The sequence below is a fragment of the Podarcis liolepis genome, assembly GCF_965112155.1.
Source record: "Podarcis liolepis genome assembly, chromosome: Z".
Lineage (NCBI taxonomy): Eukaryota > Metazoa > Chordata > Lepidosauria > Squamata > Lacertidae > Podarcis > Podarcis liolepis.
Window position 1 is genome coordinate 28,472,145 of NC_139570.1, and position 23,242 is coordinate 28,495,386.

General features: G+C 43.9%; 1 protein-coding gene across 3 annotated transcripts in view; it reads right to left on the reverse strand.

Moving 5' to 3' along the window:
• LOC310698232 (actin-binding protein WASF3-like) overlaps window positions 1-23,242 on the reverse strand; it is a 79,374-nt gene that overhangs the window by 39,486 nt on the left and 16,646 nt on the right. For all 3 annotated transcript variants that reach the window (XM_083485218.1, XM_083485217.1, XM_083485223.1), the window contains exon 2: window positions 6,025-6,184. In XM_083485218.1, coding sequence (XP_083341344.1) covers window positions 6,025-6,157 — 133 coding nt within the window. In that variant the 5' untranslated portion in view covers window positions 6,158-6,184. The remainder of the gene's footprint in view (window positions 1-6,024; window positions 6,185-23,242) is intronic.

A 23,242-nucleotide genomic window follows, 5' to 3' on the forward strand; every position in this document is an offset into this window, starting at 1 on the left:
AGTTGACATCCTCACCTGAGGACATGGACACGATGCTTGCCACAGTTTGGCTCACAACATACTCATCTTGGCTTACTCATGCTTGCTATGTGTGTATGTTTGTGTGTGTGTGTGTGTGTGTGTGTGTGTGTGTGTGTGTGTGTATGTTCGTCCAGCTTGGTTAATGCATCTTTGCAAAAGGAGATAGTACCCAATGTCTTGAATAAAGAGGCAGTGTGGCAGCTCCTAAAAAAGCCCGTTCTAGATTGTGAGGTATTTGACAACTAATGCCTTGGAGGTAAGATGCATGAGAAAGATGCATGAGAGGGTGGTGGTGGATGGCTTTTGCTGGGAGAAGACTGGGGAGTGTAAGTAAGCCTGTTGCTCTTGGTCTTAGCAACTTTAGATCCCTTTGCCATGGTATCTTCCTGGACCACACCATGAGTTGGGAGTTGGTGGCACAGTCTTGCAGTGGTTCCACGCTCAGCACGCCCCAAGCTTCTAGGTGCGCGCAAGCAGTCCGCTGCCGCCCCAAGCCTCGCGCACCCGGTGGGACCTCCTGCCGGGTGCGCGAGGCTTGGGGCGGCAGCAGACTGCTAGCTTCTAGGTGCGCGCAAGCAGTCTGCTGCCGCCCCAAGCCTCGCGCACCCGGTGGGACCTCCTGCGGGGTGCGCGAGGCTTGGGGCGGCAGCGGACTGCTTGCGCGCACCTAGAAGCTTGGGGCGCGCTGAGCTCAGCACGCCCCAAGCTCCTGGTATAGCGCAGGGGTCCGCTAGCCCTGGGAGAGGCACCCGGCTCTCCCACGCTAGCGGAGACCTTGCCGGCACGCAGAAGCTTGGGGCGCGCTGAGCTCCGCACGCCCCAAGCTCCTGGTGTAGCGCAGCGCACCTGGGGGGGAAATAACATTTTCCCCCTTTATTTCCCCCCCAAAAATCTAGGTGCGTCTTATGGGCCGGTGCGTCTTATGGGGCGAAAAATACGGTAGTTACCGCTGCAGCGGGAAGGTAAACGGTGTTTCTGTGTGCTCTGGCTTCTGTCACAGTGTTCCGATGTGCCAGAAGCAGTTTAGTCATCCTGGCCACATGACCCGGAAAGCTGTCTGTGGACAAATGCCAGCTCCCTTGGCCTGAAAGCAAGATGAGCGCCGCAACCCCATAGTCGCCTTTGACTGGACTTAACCTTCCAGGGGTCCTTTACCTTTTACCTTTGCCCCCTGCTACTTATGGGATTGAGTTCAGAGAATTGTCTTGGGGAATTGTGTGTCTACTCCCTGGAAGTGTTGCTGTGGGATGCTGCAAATGGCTATTTTGTCCCATTCCCACACTGCACACCCAACCTGGTGCTGTTTAATATCTATATAAAGCTACTAAGAACTATCACTAGAAGATTTGGGACATGGGCTACATTCACACTATATATTTGAAGCACTGTGAAATCACTTTGAACTGTCATAGTTTCTCCCCAATAATTTTCGGAGTTACAGTTTGTTAGGAACTGCCCCTGCCGCCCCCAATATTCCCCTCCCACAGACTGTGGAATTGATTGTAAAACCACTCTGGAACTTGTAGCTCTGGGAGGAGAATATAGAGTCTCCTAACAACTCTCAGCACCTACAACCCCTAAGATTATTTGAGGAAAAGCTATGACTGTTTAAAGTGGTATCATGGTGTTTTAAATGTATGGTGTGAATGTGGTCATGGTGCCATCAGTATACAGTACTGTGAAACCGAGTTCTATTTCACTGTGACATCTGAATCAAGAGACACTGTGACTGTTTTGATTTTTTTAAATAAATATTTATTAGGGTTTTACAAATTATAACAGTTTTGAACCAGTGCCTGAGTGCCAACAGACTGGATCCTGATAAGATGGAGACTGTGGGTGAGTGGTTCCTAGGTCTGGATGTTGAGGAGTTTATCAATTCTGGTAAACAGGTATGTGTTTTGGGGGTGATGCTCTTCCTCTTCCTTCTCACTGCTACCAGCTGCTTGCTTGCCAGGCAGAAAGCAGGTGAGCAATCAAATCAAGCCATCTACAGCTCTTCATTCTCACCACCACTGCCTGGGCCACAGCAAGAAGTAGGAAAACGAGCTAGCAAGTTGCCATAGTGAATAGAAGGAGCAGCTTTAGGTGCTCCTACCAGTGGTCCTCTTTTTATGGTGTGAACCCTCAAGAAGTTGCCTCGATCATGTGGACCTTTGACACTAGCCCTGCCTCTCTCACTGTTATTTCTCATAACTGGTAATTAAGCTAGTGTGTCCTAGTGGTTAGAGTGTCAGACAAGGGTCTGGGAGACCAGAGTTCAAATCCCCAGATCACTGGTGACTGTGGCCCACTAGTTGCCTTTCAGACTAACCTACCTCACAGGGGTGTTGTGAGGATAAAATGGGGAGAGGGGACCAGTGGCGTAGCGTGGGGGGTGCCAGGGGTGCCAGCCGCACCGGGCGCAACTTCTGGGGGGGCGCGCTCGCTGCCTCCGGAGTCGCCGAAGAGCCTCGGGCGCAGGCTGTAGCTGGCAGCGGCTCTCAGCGCTGGCCGCGGTCCCCGCGCGTCAGGGCCACGGAGGGCGCGCCAGGCAGCCTCTCCTCACCGACGGGCAGCGTTCGCCTGCGGGGCTCGGCCAGCGCGCTGGGCTGGCCGCGTGGAGTCGCCGAGGAGCCGCCGCCGCCTGCCATGCCGCCCTGGCTGCTTCAACCGCGTCCGACAGCCGGCTCGAGGCTCCTTCCGGCCGGGTCTCCCGACGGGGTGCTGCGGGCGGAGGCTCCGGCACCAAGCGCCACGCCGCCCAGGCTCGGGTCGCTGTCTGGATGCGCGCAGCCCGCCAAACGCGCCATTGGCGGCGCTCTAGTGCCTGCGCGCCAAGACCGCCCACCCGCCCCGACGGGGCCCCCCCACCCGCGCCGGAGGCCGGCCTCCTCCCAGTCGCGAGGCTTTCCTGCGCTTCTCCTCTGGCAGGATCCGGATTACTGTCTGGGGTATGGGCTGCCTCCTGGGGCGAAGCTGGATTCCCCCTAAGGGCAAAGGACCTTTTGCTTGAGGGAGGGGGGAGGGAGGGGAGCCCTGGATCGCCCTCTGTTTCTGTCTTGCAAGAAACAAGGAAACAGGAGGATGCATTGTATCCGCTGTTGCTACATTTTGCAGCGCGCTTCTTCCCCTCTTTCTGCTCTCGGTTTCTTGCGCTCTCCTGGCGGATCGCGCGCTCCAGACACGGGGCTGCTGCTTCCTGACTTCGGATTGGCTGCCTCTCACCTTGGACGATGCCCATTGGTCAGCGATGGTTCTTTGAGAAATCCTGATGTTTCATTAAGGGGTTTCGGGACTCCATTGAAGGGTTTACAAGCCTCTTCGCTGCAGATCACTAGGAGGGGAGTTTATAGGTGGAGGGGCCCACTCTGGCTCGTCGTCCTGCGTGGGTGAATGGGATTTGGGGTGTTTGGATGGGCTCTTAGTCCCGGCTCTACCAACAGCTGGAGGGGTGAAAGCAGTGGCGTAGCGTGGGGGGTGCAGGGGGGCCGGCCACACCGGGCGCAACATCTGGGGGTTAGGGTTAGGGGCGCAAATCCACTGGTTAGGGGGCGCAAATTACTTGCCTTGCCCCGGGTGCTGACAACCCACGCTACGCCACTGGAGGGGACCATATACATCGTCTTGAACCAATTGGAGGAAAGGTGGGATAGAAATTTAATGATGTATAAAATAATTTAGAGGCATATACTGCCTTTGAGGCTGAAGTTTCTATGGAGTCTTTGTGCCTAGCAGCCATTGGCAGGCTAATCTTCCATGAATCTGTCTAGCTCCCTTTTAAAAGTCCATGTTTGTTTATTGATGTGCATTGCCCTTCCTTGCTATCAATCTCAGCTAACTTCACTTGCCCTCAGCACTTGCCCATAGCCAGACCGACTGACCTACATTGTGCTTCGCACCCCATCCACTGTGTGACATCCAAGTGGACACCAAATAATTCATGTGTGGTTTTTCCTGTGCCTCTTTTTATTTTTGTTTTAGATTGAGTTCCCAGTTTTATATTTTTAGTTATGTTCTTATATTTCTATGGATAAGAACAATTTTAAAAAGATGTGTAAAAGAAAAACAACACCACCACCTACCAGCAGAGGCAGCTAAAAACAGAGAAAGCTAAAAACAGAGGAGAGGGGTCAGATGGTCACCTGTTGAAAAGCCTAAAATGCCTGAGCAAGCAGGTAGATCATTTGGCACTGAAATTATACCAGTGCAGGCACCTGAGAACATGTGATTCCATTGTTAAAACATCTACACTGGCTGCCCATCTACTACTGAGCCAAGTTCACGGTCCTTGCATTAACTGACAAAGCCCAGAACAACTTGGGTCCTGACTCCTGGGTACCCCAGGGAGCGCCTGAATGCTTTTTGCCCCAGCTCTGTCACTGAGATCATCTGCAGGAATGTCCTTGGTCATTCCCCAGGTTGGTGAGGCTCATCTAACAACAGCAAGAAACTGAGCCTTGAGTGTCATTGGCCCAGTCCTGTCAAATACTCAGCCACTGGAGATTCAGCAGGCGCCTCCTGTGCCAACCTTTAAATGCCTGCCGAAAGCTCTTCTATTCCGTCAGGCTTAGGTAGGCAATAAAACAAATAAACCTTTTTCATCCCAATGACCACATTCCTCTATGGGCAAGCTTCTGGGCCACAGAGGCAAAAGCGGGCAGAGAAACAGGCGAGAGGCTACATTGTCAGATACTTCTATGCATGCATCCACGGACATGTGCGCGCGCACACACACACACACACACCCTCCATCCAGACAAGCAAGAAGCATTATCAGAGTTCAAGAAGACACAAAAAAGCACAACTGGTGAGAGGTGCAGCCTCAGAAATATACATGGCCTGGGCAGAGTCCCAGGGGCCAGTAAGATACAAGATTCTCCACCCCTACTATACTATCATTCCAGAAGCAGGATGCTGCCACAGAGATGGTTCTATTCAGCACCACTGAACCTAGCTTGGTATTGTTGACACTGACTGGCAGCATCTCTCCAGGGTGATGACTGTTCAGCTGGCATAAACCCAATATAAGTTTGTCATGCGGACACATCATCAGATTTTTAAAATGGGAAAACTCCCATGATCCCTGATCAGTGGAAATGCTGGCTGGGGCTGATGGGACTGGAGTCCAACAACATCTAGAGGGCTGCAATTTTCTCATTCCCAAGTTAAAGAAATATGCATGTTTCATTTCTGTCCCACTGTTGTCTTCAGCAAAAATATTTTTGCAGAACCCCTAGATCCACTAACCAGAATGGTGCAAAAGACTCAAAATTAAAGGATTCTCACACCAGCATTTGTAATGAGTATCAGAACAAAATGAGACTCACAGTCCTTCCATGTAAAACACCACTCATGATACCTCAATCTTCTTTCATTTCAGCAATTTAATTTAAACAACTGAGAGTCAGAAATCCTTGACAATCTACTGCAAATCATCCAGAGAATCTCCCAGCAGATCCCGATCTATCATTTACCAATCCCTACAGTGCAGGCAATGATTGCTCCCTCTTATTGCTTTCAGAACTTTGAAACACTCATATCTGGCTGCAGCCTCAGGCCTGGTACAGGACACACATGTTTTTAGTTAAAATAATGCTTCCTTGGAGCACACCATTAGTTAAAAGGTATTCAGAATGACACTTTGTATAAGATAAGGAAGCTTATGCTTATTAAAGGAAGCACAATTTTTATAGGAAAGAGTTATGTAGACCTAACTAACTAGTTGGAGAAACAAAGAAGTCATGCTTGCCCCTTAGTTCTCAGGAGGTAGATCCAAGATGACCTCGTGCCTTGAGATCCAGAGTAAGTGTGCTGAGGAGGAAGTTGTAAACAGAATGCAACCTAAGACATATCAGTCTAAACCTCAAAGGATAGAGAGAAGCCAGCATAGAGGTTAAAGATACAGGGATAGTCTGGGAATCTAAGAGTTCCCTTACTCTGTTTAAACCCCATGCAAGCCCTTTTCTGCCAGCTGAATGGCACTCAAACTTCTCTAAGATGCAAAACTCATCAGAAACTTACTGAGGCTCCCCAGCTGCTTAATGATGGCGGCTAAAGTGCTGTTGGTCACACATTCCAGCTCACTGGTAACCCCATCTGGAAGGGCTCCGCGGCAGAGGTGACGAGGTTCTATGTTTCTCTTCACCAACGGCATCTTGGAAGGGAATCAGCAGGGCTTCACCTTGGATAAAGGGTAGAAGAGATTACAGAGACCAATTCAGTTTTCTTGTAAGAATTTTTGTGTCAATGGACATTACACTTCACAAAGATTTCATAAGCAAAATGGAAAACAAACAAACCAGGGTCTCTCCCAGAGGAGGTGACATTCTGAAACTGGTGTTGAGGAGGAGAAGAGAAGGAAAGAAAGCCAAGGCAAGGCAAACAAGGGACAAGAACAGAGAAGTACAGGAAGTTGCCTTACACCAAATTCTATGATTCCATGACTGAATAAAGTTTTCACTCTTGGGGGCCCTAAATAGCAACTTGCCCCTCTCCAATTATAAAGCAACAACAACCCACAGTAAAATTTGCAGAACAAAATATATAAACAAGGAGGGATTCTTTTTATTTTATCTATATTATTTATTAAATTTCTACACCACCCTTTATCTGAAGATTACAGGGTGGTTTATAATATAAAAACACAAAAGTATATAGCATAATAACAAATGAAAACCATACGCCCAAAAGCACTAGCATCAGCATTCCACTCTCTGTGACATTTATTTAGCCACAAACACTATGGGGGTGTGTGGTTTTTTTGGGGGGGGGATGCCTGGATGATGTTCCAGAAAAGCTGCTACAAAGTTTCCTGAACGCCTTGTATGCAGGAATCCACTTCTGCTTGCTTCCTAGGCCTGTTTCTGCGTCGCCACAGAAGAAATATAGTGGTACCTCTAGTTAAGAACTTAATTCGTTCCGGAGGTTCTTAACCTGAAACTGTTCTTAACCTGAGGTACCACTTTAGCTAATGGGGCCTCCCGCTGCTGCTGCTGCGCCGCCATGCGATTTCTGTTCTTATCCTGAAGCAAAGTTCTTAACCTGAAGTACTATTTCTGGGTTAGCAGAGTCTGTAACCTGAAGTGTCTGTAACCTGAAGCGTCTGTAACCTGAGGTACCACTGTATTACTGAGGAAGAAGTAAACTGAGCATAAGCAGCACATTCTGTGTGTACACACAAAAGAATGAATATATGTTATGAATTTAGAAAGCAGGTGGGTATAACTCACCTAACAGAACCATCTGGGATATTCAGAACACACAGAGTTATGGGGAAAGGTGAATGACTTGAGCTCTTCACAGTTGCCATGGCACACATTTATTGAGGTGGCAGAATTTAATTTTTCTTGGCTGACAACTCAAGAGTGCCTGGATTCAGAATTCTGTTTTGTTTTTAGCACACACCACCCCTATTAGACTGGACTCACAACAAGAATTTAGTGTGTGCTTTGAGTGGACACAGCTGCATTTTGCTGGATTTGCCTTGATATGCTCATTGTGGCTTTCCCTAGGTACAAAGGAATTGATGCACACTTTTCATTTTGTGAATTGTGCTTCAAAAGGATCTGTTTAGTACATTTGGTGTGCATTCCTTCATCCGGAATGTGTGCTGAATCCCAAAATCTTTGCCACTTTTTCGCTCATTTTGAAGTGAACTATTGTCCATCACTAAACAAGAACCCAGCTGCTTAAATGGATGATGAGTGGCATATAAATTGTGCTGTCAATTCTGCAATAGCCTGTGGGCAATGAATGCACTGCATTAGCTGCTATCATCATTACACACATTGGCAAGGAATCTGAGGAACTGCTGAAGAATCAAATGACATTTAATTTCCTGATGGGCTCAATAAGACACTAGGGACCCTTGTGTTAAACAAGTTTTAATGAACTTATTTCCCAGGCTTCCCCCTGCCTTTATTTTTTTTACCCATAATTCCGTTCCATTTCTCTATTAATCTTTAAAACAAAAAACCCTCAAAATACTGTTAAACACTACACTTAGGGGTTCCAGACACTGTTAAACACTACACTTAGGGATTCTAGATTCTGTTTGCTTGCAATGAAGGTCAGCAGAGACTGTGGTGTCTTTAGGGTATATGGGGTTGTTAGTTTTTACACCTATATACAACCTGAGCATAGAATGGAGGGGCTCACAGCATTAACACCCCAACAGATCCTGCTTCTCTGTTAGTTAAAGCTTTGGGTCCAGCACAGAGCAAGCAGGTCCCTGTGTTTCCAGCCTGCTTCCAGCTGAGCTCACTCGCACTACTTTGGCTATTGCTCTCCTACCTAGCAGCTAGGTGGGTGGGGTGGAGGAAAGGTCCACCTGTTAGCCTGGGGTGGAGGAAAGGTCCACCTGTTAACACCATCACCCAGTTGTAGCTCTTGCAACCTAGCCCATCATTTTGAGATGCTGATGAGGACCCTTAAGTGACCTGCAAAGTGCCTTACAGTGGTACCTCGGGTTACAGACGCTTCAGGTTACAGACTCTGCTAACCCAGAAATAGTACCTCGGGTTAAGAACTTTGCTTCAGGATGAGAACAGAAATCGCATGGTGGTGGCGCAGCGGCAGCGGGAGGCCCCATTAGCTAAAGTGGTACCTCAGGTTAAGAACAGTTTCAAGTTAAGAATGGACCTCCGGAATTAAGGAATTAAGTACTTAACCCGAGGTACCACTGTACAAAGAAAACTGAGTAGTCCAGCAACCCCCCTCTTTTAAATTCTAAACCCCACAGGATACATGACCCCAATAATTGGAAGTGACTCAGGACATCATGCAGGCTGACATCCCACACAATACCTATTAAAATGTGTGTTCTCTCCCCCAATATGTATCTAAATCTGTATTTCCTTCCCCCTCAAAATAAAAAGGAAAGTTGGAAGCTGCCTTAGCTTCCAAGTCAGAGCACTAGTCCATCTAGCTCAGTATTCTGTACACTGGCTGGCAGTAGCTCCCCATGCTCAGAGTAAGGCCATCAGAGTAAGGCCAGGAACGTCTCAATCCAACAGGAAATCTCCCATTTCTGCAGCTGCTATGGTGGTGGGCAGGCCTTATCCTGCAAAGCCACCCTCCGCTTAAGGTAAGTGGTATTCCAAGCCTACCTGGAGATACCACTGGGTATTGAACCTGAGACCTTCTACATGCAAAGTAAATGCTTGACTAGGGAGCTATGGCAAAATCATCTGTCAGGAACTTAAAAAGTTGTCTTGTTCTATGTTAGACCAGTGGTCCATCCAGCTCAGTACTGCCTACACCAGCGCTTTCCAAACTTTTTAAGTTGGTGACACACTTTTTAGACATGCATCATTTCACGACACAGTAATTCAGTTTTACTAGCAAACCGGAGGTTAAACTAACCCCTTTCCAGCTCCGGGAAGATTGTGGGGAGTGTTCATGAGACACACCTACATGCTGCAGCTGACACACTAACACAGTGGTTTTCAACCAGTATGCTGTGGCACCCTGGGGTACCTTGAATGATGGTCAAGGGTGCCACGGGCAACACTGGCCTCTGTCCCTCTTTCTCTCCCACCCTCCTGTGATGCCCTATTGCATCTCTGTCTCCCAAAGGCTTGCACAGCTGTTTGTTGCAGCAGCCCTGGCTACAAGCTTCCCAGGCAAATGGTGAATCCCAGGTCCCTGTGGAGCAGTGTGAGGAGGCACTTCTCTTTGGGGCAAGGGAGGCAGCTCAGAGATCAGGGACAGCAGCTGCAGCTGCCCAGAGGACTCCCAAGGAGAGGAGAGGAAGATGAGGGAACACTCCACAAGGGAGGGTGTTTGAAAAGGGGTGAGGGGCTGCCAGCTCTGCAGGCAAGGGAGTCCCACAGGGGTGCCGCAGAAAGAATGCAGTTGGTCAAAGGAGCTGTGGACTCAAAAAGGTTGAGGACCTCTGCACTAACATGTCACAACACACAGTTTGGAAAACTCTGGCCTACACTGATTAGCAGTGGCTCTCCAGAGTTTCAGGCAGGTGTCCTTCATCATTCTACTTGGAGATGATGTCAACTGAGTGATCGGGGGCTATATACCAAATCATACCTAAGCTTTCTTATTAGAGATCAAACATGTCTAATTACTGGAGGACAAACTTTTCTAGATTTCTTATCAAGCCTATTTTCATGACCTGGCCATTCCTGCACCCATTTATTTTGAATTTCTGATGGCATGCTGCTCAGATAGTATGGAAAGGATAGGGAGGGTAAGGAAGAGCCCGAGAAAGCATTTCACAAGCTACTTGAATTAGTGGCATGATTAAGGGAACTGGAACAGAAGAGCTACAGACTCCACCTGCCAATTAAATGCCAGCATTCTGTTATGAAATGAACTTGCAAACACTGGTCTAGAAAAGAATGAATGCAAGGAAGGAATTTGGTTTAGTAAAATGATGGCCAAGACAAAAAGGCAGCACTGGGTCTTCATCCAATACCCAGTGAACTTGGAAGGAATAGTACAAGTGCCTTGGGACAAGGCCACTGGGGAAGAATGGAATTGTTGCAGCAGTTCCTATTCAGTGCGCCACCTCCCCATTAACCATCTCAAGCAATAATATTGAAAGATCATCATGGCTGAAGGCAGAGCTAATCAGGTCCCATTCATCCACTTGCTCATAATTTAACAGCTTTGCCAAAAATATATGGTGGAGCCTCCCACTATAAATCAAGGCAATTTAGAACTGGGTTGGGGAAATTTCACATAGTTTTGCAATTCTTGTCCAGTCTATTTATCTTCCCATCACTTGAACTTTCTTTGAATGAAAATTGATATTTATTTTATTTTTTGTTATGATAACATTTTAAAAACAGAATAGTGCATATATTTCTTATACATCCTACATTGTGAAGTTTTGTCAATGTATTTTAAAAACTTTTTTTAAAAAATTAGTATTATTTTGTAATAATAATTTTTATTAGTTTTCAATTACAATCCAATAATAGCCTCATTATAACAGTACCAATTTATAATACAATTATTAATACCAATAATTCAAATACCGGATTATATAATTTAGATAAAGTGCCCCCCCACATGCTCGATTTGATGGCTTGATTATTCGCTTTATTTCTGCGTTCCAAAATCTTATTAATTTCCATTACATTCCAGGCATAATAATAATCCCTTATACAACTAAAATATTAAGAACTTCTATTTGTGTTGACACTTTAATGATTTACAAAACTACAAGTGAGGAACTCAAACTATATCCTTGTTCTTCCTGTGTGTGGCAATTATTCTGTCCGTGGTGTTTCTTCCTGTCCTTGTAAGATGTTATGTCTTTCTTTCTCCCGGTTGTTGATGTCATCCATCATGCCTTGGGAAGAGCTATCCCACTGTTGTTCTAGAAATTTCTCCATCGCTCTGTCCCACTTTGTTGTTTTGCAACTTTAACAACAGCTGCAAAAGTCACTCTGTCCCAATAAATAACCTATTTTCACCATTTCCCCTCTCAGTCTGGGAAGAAGAGCGGTCTGTCGAACTGCAGATGACTTAATAAAGAACCTTCTCAGTTCCTTGGCAGTTCACAGACTCCTTTCATTCTTCCTTCCAACTGAAGATATACGAGCAATTATACTTCCAATTAAATTAAATCCTCTTAGCATTATTCAGTTCACTCCATAAAGAATAAAAGATAAGGAAAAGTCAGCTCTAAGTTTCAATTGTATACCTTTTGCAAAATAGAGCCACCCTCCCCTTTCCCCCTTTTTACACACATAGTTCTGTTTGATGCTATATTCCATATTTATAATCCAATTTCTTCCATCCTTGCTTGTACAAATATAATTTGAACATTCAGAGGAGGGTTGCCGAATCATAAGTGTAGAGAATAAAACTTTAAATAAAGAAACTGTAGGCTCCCCCCTCCATCTTTTGCGCCGAATGAAGTCTTAAGTTCAAACCCTAAAGTCCTTGCAGTTGGTTTTGTTCCGTAGTTTGTGATCTCATCTTTTCTAACATGCGCCTGTACTTTAGACCAATTAAACTCTATTTACCAGGAGAACCTCTGCTTCTTAATGGCGGTGTTGGAGGGTTTTTAGCTTTTGCACTCAGCACCTCCCTGCCCCCACATTCCATGCCGGAGCGAGAGCCAGGTACCAAGATGAACTGCAAGTGAAGCCCGTTCTCCCTGTCCCTGGGGGGGAACTTGCAAGGATAATTACCCTCAATCATCCTTGTTTTTCCTTCACCAACGATCTTCCACTGTCGTGGGGAATACCTCCATTAAGGCAGAGTGGAACCAGAAGCCAAATATTAGTATTATTTTAAGAATCATCACATGTACATTCTAGGGGGGGGGGAGTAGCCCATACCTAGCAAAACCAACAAAATTTTCCTAGAGGATGTTTCAAAGACATATTATGAAAAGCTATTAGTATATAAAGTCCTTAACATCTTGGGGTCAGTTTACCTTTGAGATTGCCTGACCCTATATATGCCCATTCAACTGCTTTGATTGCTGGCACTGGCACTGTTATGGGTGCCACATAATACCTGTTCCACATTTGTAAGAAAATGCTCTTTTAGTGTTGCAGCACCTACACTTTGGAACTTCCTGCCTACTGACAACTGGCAAGGCACCTTCACTGTACTCTTTTAGGTACCTGCCTAAGACATTCTTGTTTCGACAAGCCTACCTCGCTGTTTAGAAAGTTGATGCAAGTTTTTATGTTATATAATCTATTGTTACATTTAACTTTTTGAAAGTCTTAAATTATTGTTAATTTTTTGTTAACTGCTTTGAGGGTGGTGTGGTTTTTTTACAAGCAAGTGAAGTATCAAATTGTGATTATTAAGGCTCCATTAGCCTCTGCATCACCTAAAACCACTAAATATTTTAACAACTGAATCACTGATAAATCTTTTAACAAGAGAAGGACTACCAATTTCCTTCTACTCTCTGCTTTACCAAGGACCTGTGAGTACTGGTTAGCAGTAGGAACAGAGTCAGAGTAACTGCTGACTTTTATATTTTCACAAGGTAGAATAGCTCCTGGCTCTTGTTCCCAATACACTTTACTGCTGCCTTCATCAGCATGGTGGCTTCCAGATGCTCTGGACTACAACTCCCATCAGTCCCAGCCAGAACAGCCAGTGGTGAGGGATTATGGGAGTTGTAGGCTAAAATATCTGGCAGGCATTGGGTTAGAGAAGGCTGCCTTACTGAAACAAAAGATATTTGCACACCAGGCAGAGTCTCTTCTATCTTGTTCCAAACTGCAGATTAACCAGAGTTTACACCATTCTCCATGTCATTCTCCCCACAGAGGTCTATTTTGGGGAGTGTCACCGGTTTGCTTGCACTGGGCACCGAGCCATGAGGATGCTGCAAAGGATGCAGCAGCAATGATGAACACAGTCTCTCAGCCTAACCTCCATCACAGGTTTATTGTTTGTGTGTCTCCATTATTTTAAAAAGATAAGGTAAAGGACCCCTGGATGGTTAAGTCCAGTCAAATATGACTATGGGGTTGCAGCACTCATCTTGCTTCAGGCCAAGGGAGCCAGTGTTTGTCCACAGACAGCTTTCCGGGTCATGTGGCCAGCAAGACTAAACGGCTCGCCCCGTCAAACTGCCGACCTTCCGATTGGCAAGTCTAAGAGGCTCAGTGGTTTAGACCACAGCGCCACCCACACCCACATTTACCTTTATATATCCATTATATAACAACCATTACCAAAAGAAAATTAAACAAAACAAAATTCCAGCTTACCCCACTCCCCTCTCCAGGACAAATCAATCTACAGTGGTACCTCGGGTTACAGATGCTTCGGGTTACAGATGCTTCAGGTTACAAACTCTGCTAACCAGGAAGTGATTGCTCCAGGTTAAGAACTTTGCTCCAGGATAAGAACGGAAATTGCGCGCCAGCGGCACAGCGGCAACAGGAATCCCCATTAGCGAAAGCGCACTTCAGGTTAAGAACCGTTTCAGGTTAAGAACGGACCTCTGGAACGAATTAAGTTCTTAACCCGAGGTACCACTATATTTAAGTTTGCCAAAGTCTAGTCCATGATTTCAGTGGTTGTTATTCCACACAGTTACTGGTAAATTATAAAAGGATGCCATATTTCCACACAACCTTCTACATCATTTGTATTATTCAATGCTTGTCATCTCTTTGTTAATTTTTCTGATATAGCAATAAACCATGCATTCTGTTTCCAGCAAGCAATACACAGATGTTCCATCCAATCTTTTCCAATTCTATGCCAGGCATGCTGCTACTAAAAGAAAAGCAATTAATTCTTTATAAGAAAGGTAAAAAGTGCCCTTCTTTAAAAATGGTTAACAATCCCAAACTTGGGGTACATTCTACTTGTTAACCTGTGATACAGCTAATGTTAGTAAATACCCTCTGCCAGAAGGGTTTTATATGCTCACACGTCCACCACATGTGATATGTTGTAACTCTACTATTGCACTCTCTTCAGCACAGTGATGAGATTGTTTTATTAATATTGCTATAGTGTAATGGTGTCAAATGCCATTGGTGTAATAATTTAAATGTATTTTCTCATATATGAGTTGATACTGATATTAGTGGTTTTTTAGCCCACAAATTATTCCAATCTACCTCGGCAATCTCTATCTCTAAATCTAATTCCCACTGCTGTTTTACAGAATTACATCCTCCAATTGTTAACTCATTTAATATTTAATAGAGTATGGATTTTTTAAAAAAATGTATATTCATTTGCATGTAAAATCAAATTTTCAAATGATGTTAAAGGTCGTGTGGCTTGCGTTTTAACTTCAGAATTTGATATAAAATACTCTACTTGATTAGCATAAAGCCAATTTATACTCTGCACTCCAAATTGTCTCATTATTTGTTCAGGTGATATAGTTGAACCATTTTCAAATAAATCAGTTGGCTTATAAAGATCTTTCTCTCTCCATTTCTGAATAACATGCCATTTTCCTGTCATATAAAAAGTAGATGCAGTACAAAAGGTAGCAATGGCGAGATTGAAGGAACTAATTTAGGTGCCTACATATTCCATTCTTTCAGATCTGCCTGTGCAAATGGATTTACTATGGGATCAAAACTGTTTTTCTTATGTATTAAAAATTGTAAACTTGGTGCTCTATATAACTCTTTCAAAAACCATTTGCAGCCATGTTTTATTATTTGTGTCAACACATTATTCCAAAACGTTTTGAATATGAGTAGCATTGCAATATTTTTGTAAATAAAGTAAAGCAACACACACACACATCCTCTGAGACTGCTGGTAAATCACAGCTAATCATAATCTGGGTCTTTTACCCTGGTGTACAAAGTTTACTATCTTTTGCCATTTTTACAATATCTCAATCAAAATACAAATGGGTATAGTCTGAAACAAAAACAAAAACTTTGGTAGAACCATCATTTTCACCAACAACACTCTTCCCATCCATGATAATGCCAGCCTGGACCAGTTTTTGAAATCTCTCTTAATATTTCTTATTAATGTCAGAAAATTAGCTTTATGAAGTTTCTTCCAGATTTTTGTTATATTAATTCCAAGATATTTGATTTATTGTGGGCAGATCTTAAAACCTATCTTCTCTCTTAGTTCATCTTGTAAATCAATTGGTACATTCAAACACAACAATTCTGATTTGGTTTTATTAATTGTCAATCCAGTCACTCTACCAAATGCTTTTATTTCCCCAATGGCCTCCGTCAATGACACCTCTGGATCAGAGACAATCAGGCAATATCATCAGCAAATAAATTGAGCGGATAGGATTGACCATTACATCTAATGTAATTGATTTTATTACTGTTTTGCAGAGTGTTTGCAGGTGGTTCTATTGCTAACATGAAAAGTAGCAGTGATAGAGGGCAGCTTTGCTTAGAACCTCTCTGTACATCTAATGTGGAAGAGTCCTGTCCATTAGCCCAAACAACTGCCTTGCTATTAGTATATAAATGTTGAAATGCGAACATAAAACTATCATCAAAGTTAATTTTAGAGAAGAGTTAGATACAAATAACTTCATATTTTATCAAAGGTTTTATTATTATTTTTTAATATATATTTTATTCAGGATTTTCTTGTTTTACAGAAGTGTAGTGCCTCGTATTTCCCCCCCCCCCCCATGTAACATTTTTACAAATCCGTTTCATTTGTTGAGGCATTAGGGGGAGAAGAAAAGAAAAAAGAAAAGAGAGAGGGGGGTGGAGGGAGGGAGGATGGATAGGGGTGGGGTCGGGTGGCGGTGTTTCTATTATGTGTAATGTATGTAGAGTTTGGTATCAGCGTTGCTTGTGTTGTTCACTTGTGTTTCTTTGGTGGTGAGAGAGGTTGGGGTTGGCCTAGGGTGTGATTGTTTGCTTGTGATTGGCTGTGGTGATCTTTGTTTTCGTGTGTGGGTGGGGGTGGGTGGGTGTTTTGGATCAGGTTAGCCATATTGATTTGTATGCTGTTGGTGGATTATTGTCACTGTCCTGTTGGGCTGTGTATGTGATATCAAAGGTTTTATGAACATCTAACGAAGCAATCACATGTGGATTCCTTGACAGTTTCCCATAATATACTGTGTCTGTATGGGACCTGATATATGTCTATGCTTAACAAAACCTGCTTGATTTGTATGGATTATACTAGGTAATATATTTGCCAATCTGTTAGCTAAAATACCAGTAAATATTTTAGCATCCTGCCCAATGTGTGAAATGATTCTGGAGTCTCTTAATCTTTACCTGGTTTCAACATTACCACTATTCCAGACACTTTCTGGTATTTCTGGTCCATTGCTCCTGTTACACAATTGTAAGGATAAAATTTGGGAGAGGGAGAACTGTGCATGCCACCTTTAGCTCCTTAGAAGAAAGGTGGAATATAAATGTTATTATTATTAAAAATAGAGGATGGGATGCCAGTGTGTCATCTAAGACATGCCTATGCATTGTCTAGACCAGCCTTCCCCCATCTTGAGCCCCCCAGATGCTTTGTATACTGCTCCTATCAGGTCCAGCAAACACAGGGATGGTGACACCTGTGTTTGCTATGAACCCAGCCTCTGGAAATCACAGCCTGAAGAGTTAAAACCATGAAAGTACAAAACTCTGAAAAGGAAAAATGAGCAGATCCTGAAAGACACACTAAACATGCAGTTTTATTACACAAAATGGTGTTTTAGGGAAATGCAGAACAAGTAAACATTCCACAGGGACTGAACGTTCTCACTGTAAGTTGTATAATTAAGGCAGCCAGGACAATTAAGCATCTCCAGAAGCAATTAAGTAATTCAGTCTCACAATTAATTAAATAAATGCATGAAATCACTGATGGGTTTACTTAATCATGTGTGCAAAGGCATTTTGTCATTAAACTTGGATGGCTTCAGTAGAGGACTGGACAAATTCATGGTTGGTAAGACTATCAACGGCTACTAGCCATGATGGCTATGCTCTAGCTTATGAATAACAGCAGATGGACATAAGACATATGAATGAACCTTCTAGATCAGATCAAAGGACCATCTAGGTTGTGTCCACACTAGGGCATTCATGCATATGTGGGCCACTGTTTCTGTGTATTTGTAGTGGAGGCTAGATCATTTGGGCAAATGGGGCACTGTCCCCAACCTAAGTTTGCCTTCAGCCAACCTCCACCTGCCTGCCTTCTTACTTGCAAACTGTCCAAGGAGTAGCATTGGCCTTCAGTTTCCTACCCCTTTGTCTTGTCCTTGCAGAAAACAGTAGGTAGGAGATTGGGAGACAAAGCTGCAGCTAGTTGGCTCTACGTTTCAATGGCTGTAGCTCCAGCTACTGTTGGGCTCTGTGCCTTTCACCCTGCCAGTCCCAATGTTCACCAGCCACCACTGTGCATTTGTGCATCTCTGTCTACACATAAACACTTTCAGTCATATGCACGAGTGTTTCCCAGTGTTTCCTATACACACCCATGGGTAGTGCTTGGAGTTATATATTTGCAATGTGTGGTGTTAGTACTTCCTCCCCATTACTACCTCTACAAATGCTGAAAACTGGAGATCAGTTGTAGGCATGTGGGATCTTCTGTATGCAATGCACTATAACTGAGCTAGGTCCCCTTCCTTGATAAATCTCACAAACATGACCTACAGCAGAAGCCCTTCCTTACAAGTAGTATATGTTGACTTGTTTGGTTTCCCTGCATCCTTGTTTGGTATCCCTGCATCCAACCACTCCCACAAGCCCTCCAATTGTGTCAGGACAAAATGGTATTTTGATGAGCAGTCATCTTGTTCAAGACTTTGGCTACTGCATGAGAGAAAGGGGAGGAAGAGATTCCATTCAGTACATTCCATCATGAGAGTGCAGTGAAACAGCTTAGCTAAATTATACTCTCTCGCCTTTTAGCCTAGAGACTAGCAGAGCCTAGGAAAAGCAGCTGAACAAGGCTATGGAACTACTATGGTTCACACAGAAGCAAAAATGTTTCTGAAAATAGTAAATGTCCTGTGGGTGCACTGTTAGAGTTCAGTCATAGAGCACATGATTTGCTTCAACAGCTCCACTTAAAAGGAACTTGGGGACATAAGAAGTTTCTGGAGAATAAGGAGAATGACCAATATGTAGGAAACCTATAAACAGGACCCAATCACAAGAGCCATCTCTTGTTCTGTGGTTTCCAGTAACTGGTATTCAGAAGCATTATTGTCTCCAACTGTGGAGGCAGAGCAAAGACATCATCGCTAGTAACCATTAGTAGCCCTCTCCTCCACAAATCTATTTAACTGTCTTTTAAGGCTATCCAAGCAAGTGGTCATCACTGCCCCCTGTGGGAGCTACTGCCATAGTTTATCTCTGTGCTGTGTGAAGTAGTCCTTTGTTTTACAAATAGTACTAAGCAAGAAAGACCATTGGCCTGAAAGAAAGACCATTGGCTGGTCTTTTTAGTATTTGCATTGTAAGCTGAGCCTGAAAGGATACATGCCTCAGCTCTGTGCATGCACACACACAAACATTCTTGATGCCTTGGCATGAATTTGCCTCTGATTTACTGAGATGGGGATAGTGCTGTCGTGCAGGAAGGCAGTAGGAGTGGCCACAGTCCACGGCAGAGCCTGCCCTTGTTTGTCCCCTGCTTCTGTCTAGGACAGGAATGACAAGCCAGTGGTCTATCATAGGAACATAGGAAACTGCCTTATACTCAGACTATTACATATATTCAAGTTACATATGTTCACCCTGCATATTTCTGCTGTTTCTAATAACCAAACCTACAGCTTGCATAGACCTGCTTCGGTTCAATGATGAAACAAAGTTGGGAAATGCATGCATGCGAATAAAAATAAACACATATTTTTTCCGAGGAGAAAGCTGCTGCAGCATTTTACTTTCCACTTGTGTGGCAATAATTTTTAACTGGCTGAAAACTAAAATGGCTATTGGAATGGCTCTAATTTATTGCCGGCTGTCATGGCAGCTGAGAATCTGGGTGGTACAAAAGACTGAGGAATTCCAGTGCCTCTTTCGTCTTGCACAAAGAGCCCACTCAAGGAGCACACACTTGCAGATTTTAAGTGACTGGTGCACTTGACTGTGCAACCAGCTTCCAAACACTGGAAGGTTCTTATTTAAGCAGACATTCATTTTTATAGGCTTAGACAAATTCATGGCACATCAAGGCTATCAGCAACAATGGCTATGCTGTACCTCCACTGTCGGAAGCAGTATGTCTCTGAATACCAGTACCTGTTCTGTTGCCTGCTCACAATCTCCTATCCTTTACTTAGCTGGCCTGTGGAACATCCAAAGGTTCAGGCCATTGAAATGATTGCCCCTGAGCACTCTCTCCCACTTCGTAGAGCCCATTTGGTTCCCGGTATACTCCAGAGATTAGGGTGAGGAAAGAAGCTGAGAACACAATCGAACACTAGTCAAGCCTACCTAGTGGCAGTGAAGACAGCAAAGAAGGCATATTTTGCTGCCTCCATTGGATCTTTATTGTGCCATCCACAGAGCTTCTCCAGGTAGCGTTGGGCCTCTTACAGTCTTACAAAACTTCGAGACATGTTTGGGGATGGATTGGTAAAAAGCATACAGAAAAATCAAAGAATAAATGAGGCATTATCCCTATGTTTCAATATATGCAAATGAAACAAATTTATTAATAGAAATTTGGGGACTATTCAAGAGACCACTGATTTTGTGGAACTGATATCAGGTAATAATAGATCGTAAATAAATTGGAGCCAAATAGATTTCTTATTTGTTTATTTATTTAACAAAAATTGTATGCTGCTTGATTGTAGTGAAGCCTCTAAGTGGTTTACAAGAAATATTAAAGGGTGTTCCATCATGAGTAGGGGTCCATAGCTCACTCTTTCTTAACATTTGGGATGCAGGCCAGGTCAGTCTCTGCAATTCTCCCATAAAGGCAGAGCCTCCCCACTTAGTGCGGAGGGGGAGATGTCTCTTGTCTAGCAGCATATGGTCACTTCCTCCAGTGGCATTTTTCTGTTTCCAAAAATGCATCCGTCAAACCTCTTTGGAATCTCAGCTCTGTCAGATCCACTGACCTCCCCAAGCTGTTTCTGTTCTGGGAGATGAATCTGTTTGCTCAGTCCAACTCAATGCACATGTTAAGTCTGAAGGGTGGGGGGAGAGAGAAAGAGAAAGAGCGAGAGCAAACATGCCTGGCACTGGCATCAGAGCATGCTCCTTTCTGAGATACGCTTTCCCCAACACAATACAATGATTCTGAAGAAGTGTGAATGCACACAAAAGCTTATACCCAGAACAAAATTAGTTGGTCTCTAAGGTGCTACTGGACAATTTTTAATTTTATTTATTTATTTCACAATACAATGAGATCCTGCATTTCCATGGGCTGTTAAATGCCTAGAATGATTCCAACAAAGACCTGCATGCTTTTAAAATTGAAGTTGAAATTCTGCAGCAGATATGCATAACCTCTGGTCCTCTGGAAATTGCTGAACCACAACTTCCATCAGCCCCAGCAAGCATGCCCAATGGCCAGGGATAATGGTAGCAGCATTTGGAGAGCCAAAGGTTCCCCATACTTTTTTTTTCCAGTGATGGCATTTCAACTCACATTCTGTTTCTTTATTTTGTAACTCCCCCCGCCCCCAGCGCTTAAATCTCCCCCTACCTCATGTTTTGAATTAATCCCTGTTCTTATAATTCTTGACCGTTGCCCATGCTGCCTGGGAATGTGTAGTCCAAAACACCTGAACACCATGTTGGGGAAGGTTTGTGTAAACTTTAAATGCCAAGCAAGACTTTTCAGGAGGATTTAAAGAAAGAGGAAGACTTGATTCCTTTACAGTTTAATATATTTCCTCATCACCAGATCCCATTTTTTATTGAGCCCCCAACAGATACTCCTGGGCATTGAAAAATAATATGGTGGAGGATGCTAGCATAGCTTTTCAGGTTCCAACATGGCTCCATACCCAGGCAGTCTACTGGTTCCTCCGGAGAAGGGATGGTTAAATCTGTCAGTTTTAATTTCTCTCTACAGCGGTAGCTCAGGTTAAGAACTTAATTAGTTCTGGAGGTCCGTTCTTAACCTGAAACTGTTCTTAACTTGAAGCACCACTTTAACTAATCGGGCCTCCTGCTGCTGCCGTGCCGCTGCCACACGATTTCTGTTCTTATCCTGAAGCAAAGTTCTTAACCCGAGGTACTATTTCTGGGTTAGCGGCGTCTGTAACCTGAAGCGTCTGTAACCCGAGGCACCACTGTAGTTACCATTTCCCCAATTATAAGTTCAGTTCTCCATAATTCCACTTCAGTTTGCGGTTGTTGTTTTTAAGTCCTTGTGAAAATTAATCTGCATTTTAGGGCGAATGTATGCTAATATATGGGACGCGGGTGGCGCTGTGGGTTAAACCACAGAGCCTAGGACGCCGATCAAAAGCTCGGCGGTTCGAATCCCCACAACGGGGTGAGCTCCCGTTGCTTGGTCCCTGCTCCTGCCAACCTAGCAGTTTGAAAGCATGTCAAAGTGCAAGTAGATAAATAGGTACCGCTCTGGTGGGAATGTAAACGGTGTTTCCGTGTGCTGCTCTGGTTCGCCAGAAGTGGCTTAGTCATGCTGGCCACATGACCCGGAAGCTGTACCCGGCTCCCTTGGCCAATAAAGCAAGATGAGCGCTGCAACCCCAGAGTCGGCCACGACTGGACCTAATGGTCAGGGGTCCCTTTACCTTTATCCTAATATACACATTTTAACAAAATTATTTCACCATGCCATTTTCTCTAAATGGTTCAAAATTTACCCTAGTACAGTATATGCATTGGTACACATAACTTGGCTGGAGAACTGCATTGCAAAAGTCAGAGAAGTGTGAATTTGGTGCAAATTTTATTCTGTTTTTTAGTCTATTGTTATTTTGATATTCTGAAAGTTTTAAACTATTGTGGTTAATTTTTCTTATTGCTAATACTATTGCTTTATCTTTTCTGTAAAAAACGTTGAGGAGGTTGTTTTACAATCAAGCAGTGCATGTTTTATTAAATAAATTAATAAATATTATTATTTTTAGGTTGTTTTTTTTTAAAAAAAAATATCACATTTTACATAGGCCTCATACCATAAAAACAACTGAATTAGTTTTAAGAACAATACAAATGAACACCTAAAAGATATTTCACCCAGCAGGAATAATTGTTGAAACAAACATGTTTTCAATTGTTTCGAGAAAGTACAGATTGTGGGTGCCTGTCATATCTTAGAATCTCTACCACTGTAGAGTTGGCAGAGACTACATGGGTCATCTAGCGCAACCCCCTGACATGCCCAAGGTGGAGCCCAAACCCATGACTCTGAAATTAAGAATCTAATGTTCTACCAACTGAGCTATCCCAGCTGCTTGAAAGTAACATTGTTCCATCAAAAAGGGGCAACCACATGGAAAGCCCTGCTCTGAGTGATTGTGGAGTGGGGCTCCTGATATTTTGGGAACATTGAGGAGAAACTCTCCTGCACAGCACAGTGACCTTCTGGGCACAAAAGGATAAGGGTAGTAGTATTTTTCTAGAAAAAGAGATGCCAGAATTAACCATGAGCACCTCCCTTGTTCTCTTATAATGGCAATGGTGCCCACCTGAGAGGTGCTGGAACTGAGTTCTGGTGAGTTCCTTCTGAAATAAAGCCCTGCCTGAAACTGTCTGCAGACAAACGCTGGTTCCCTCAGCCTGTAAAACGAGATGAGCACCGCAACCCCAGAGTTGTCTGCAAGTGGACCTAACTGTCAAGGGTCCTTTACCTTTTTTAAGGTCACCAC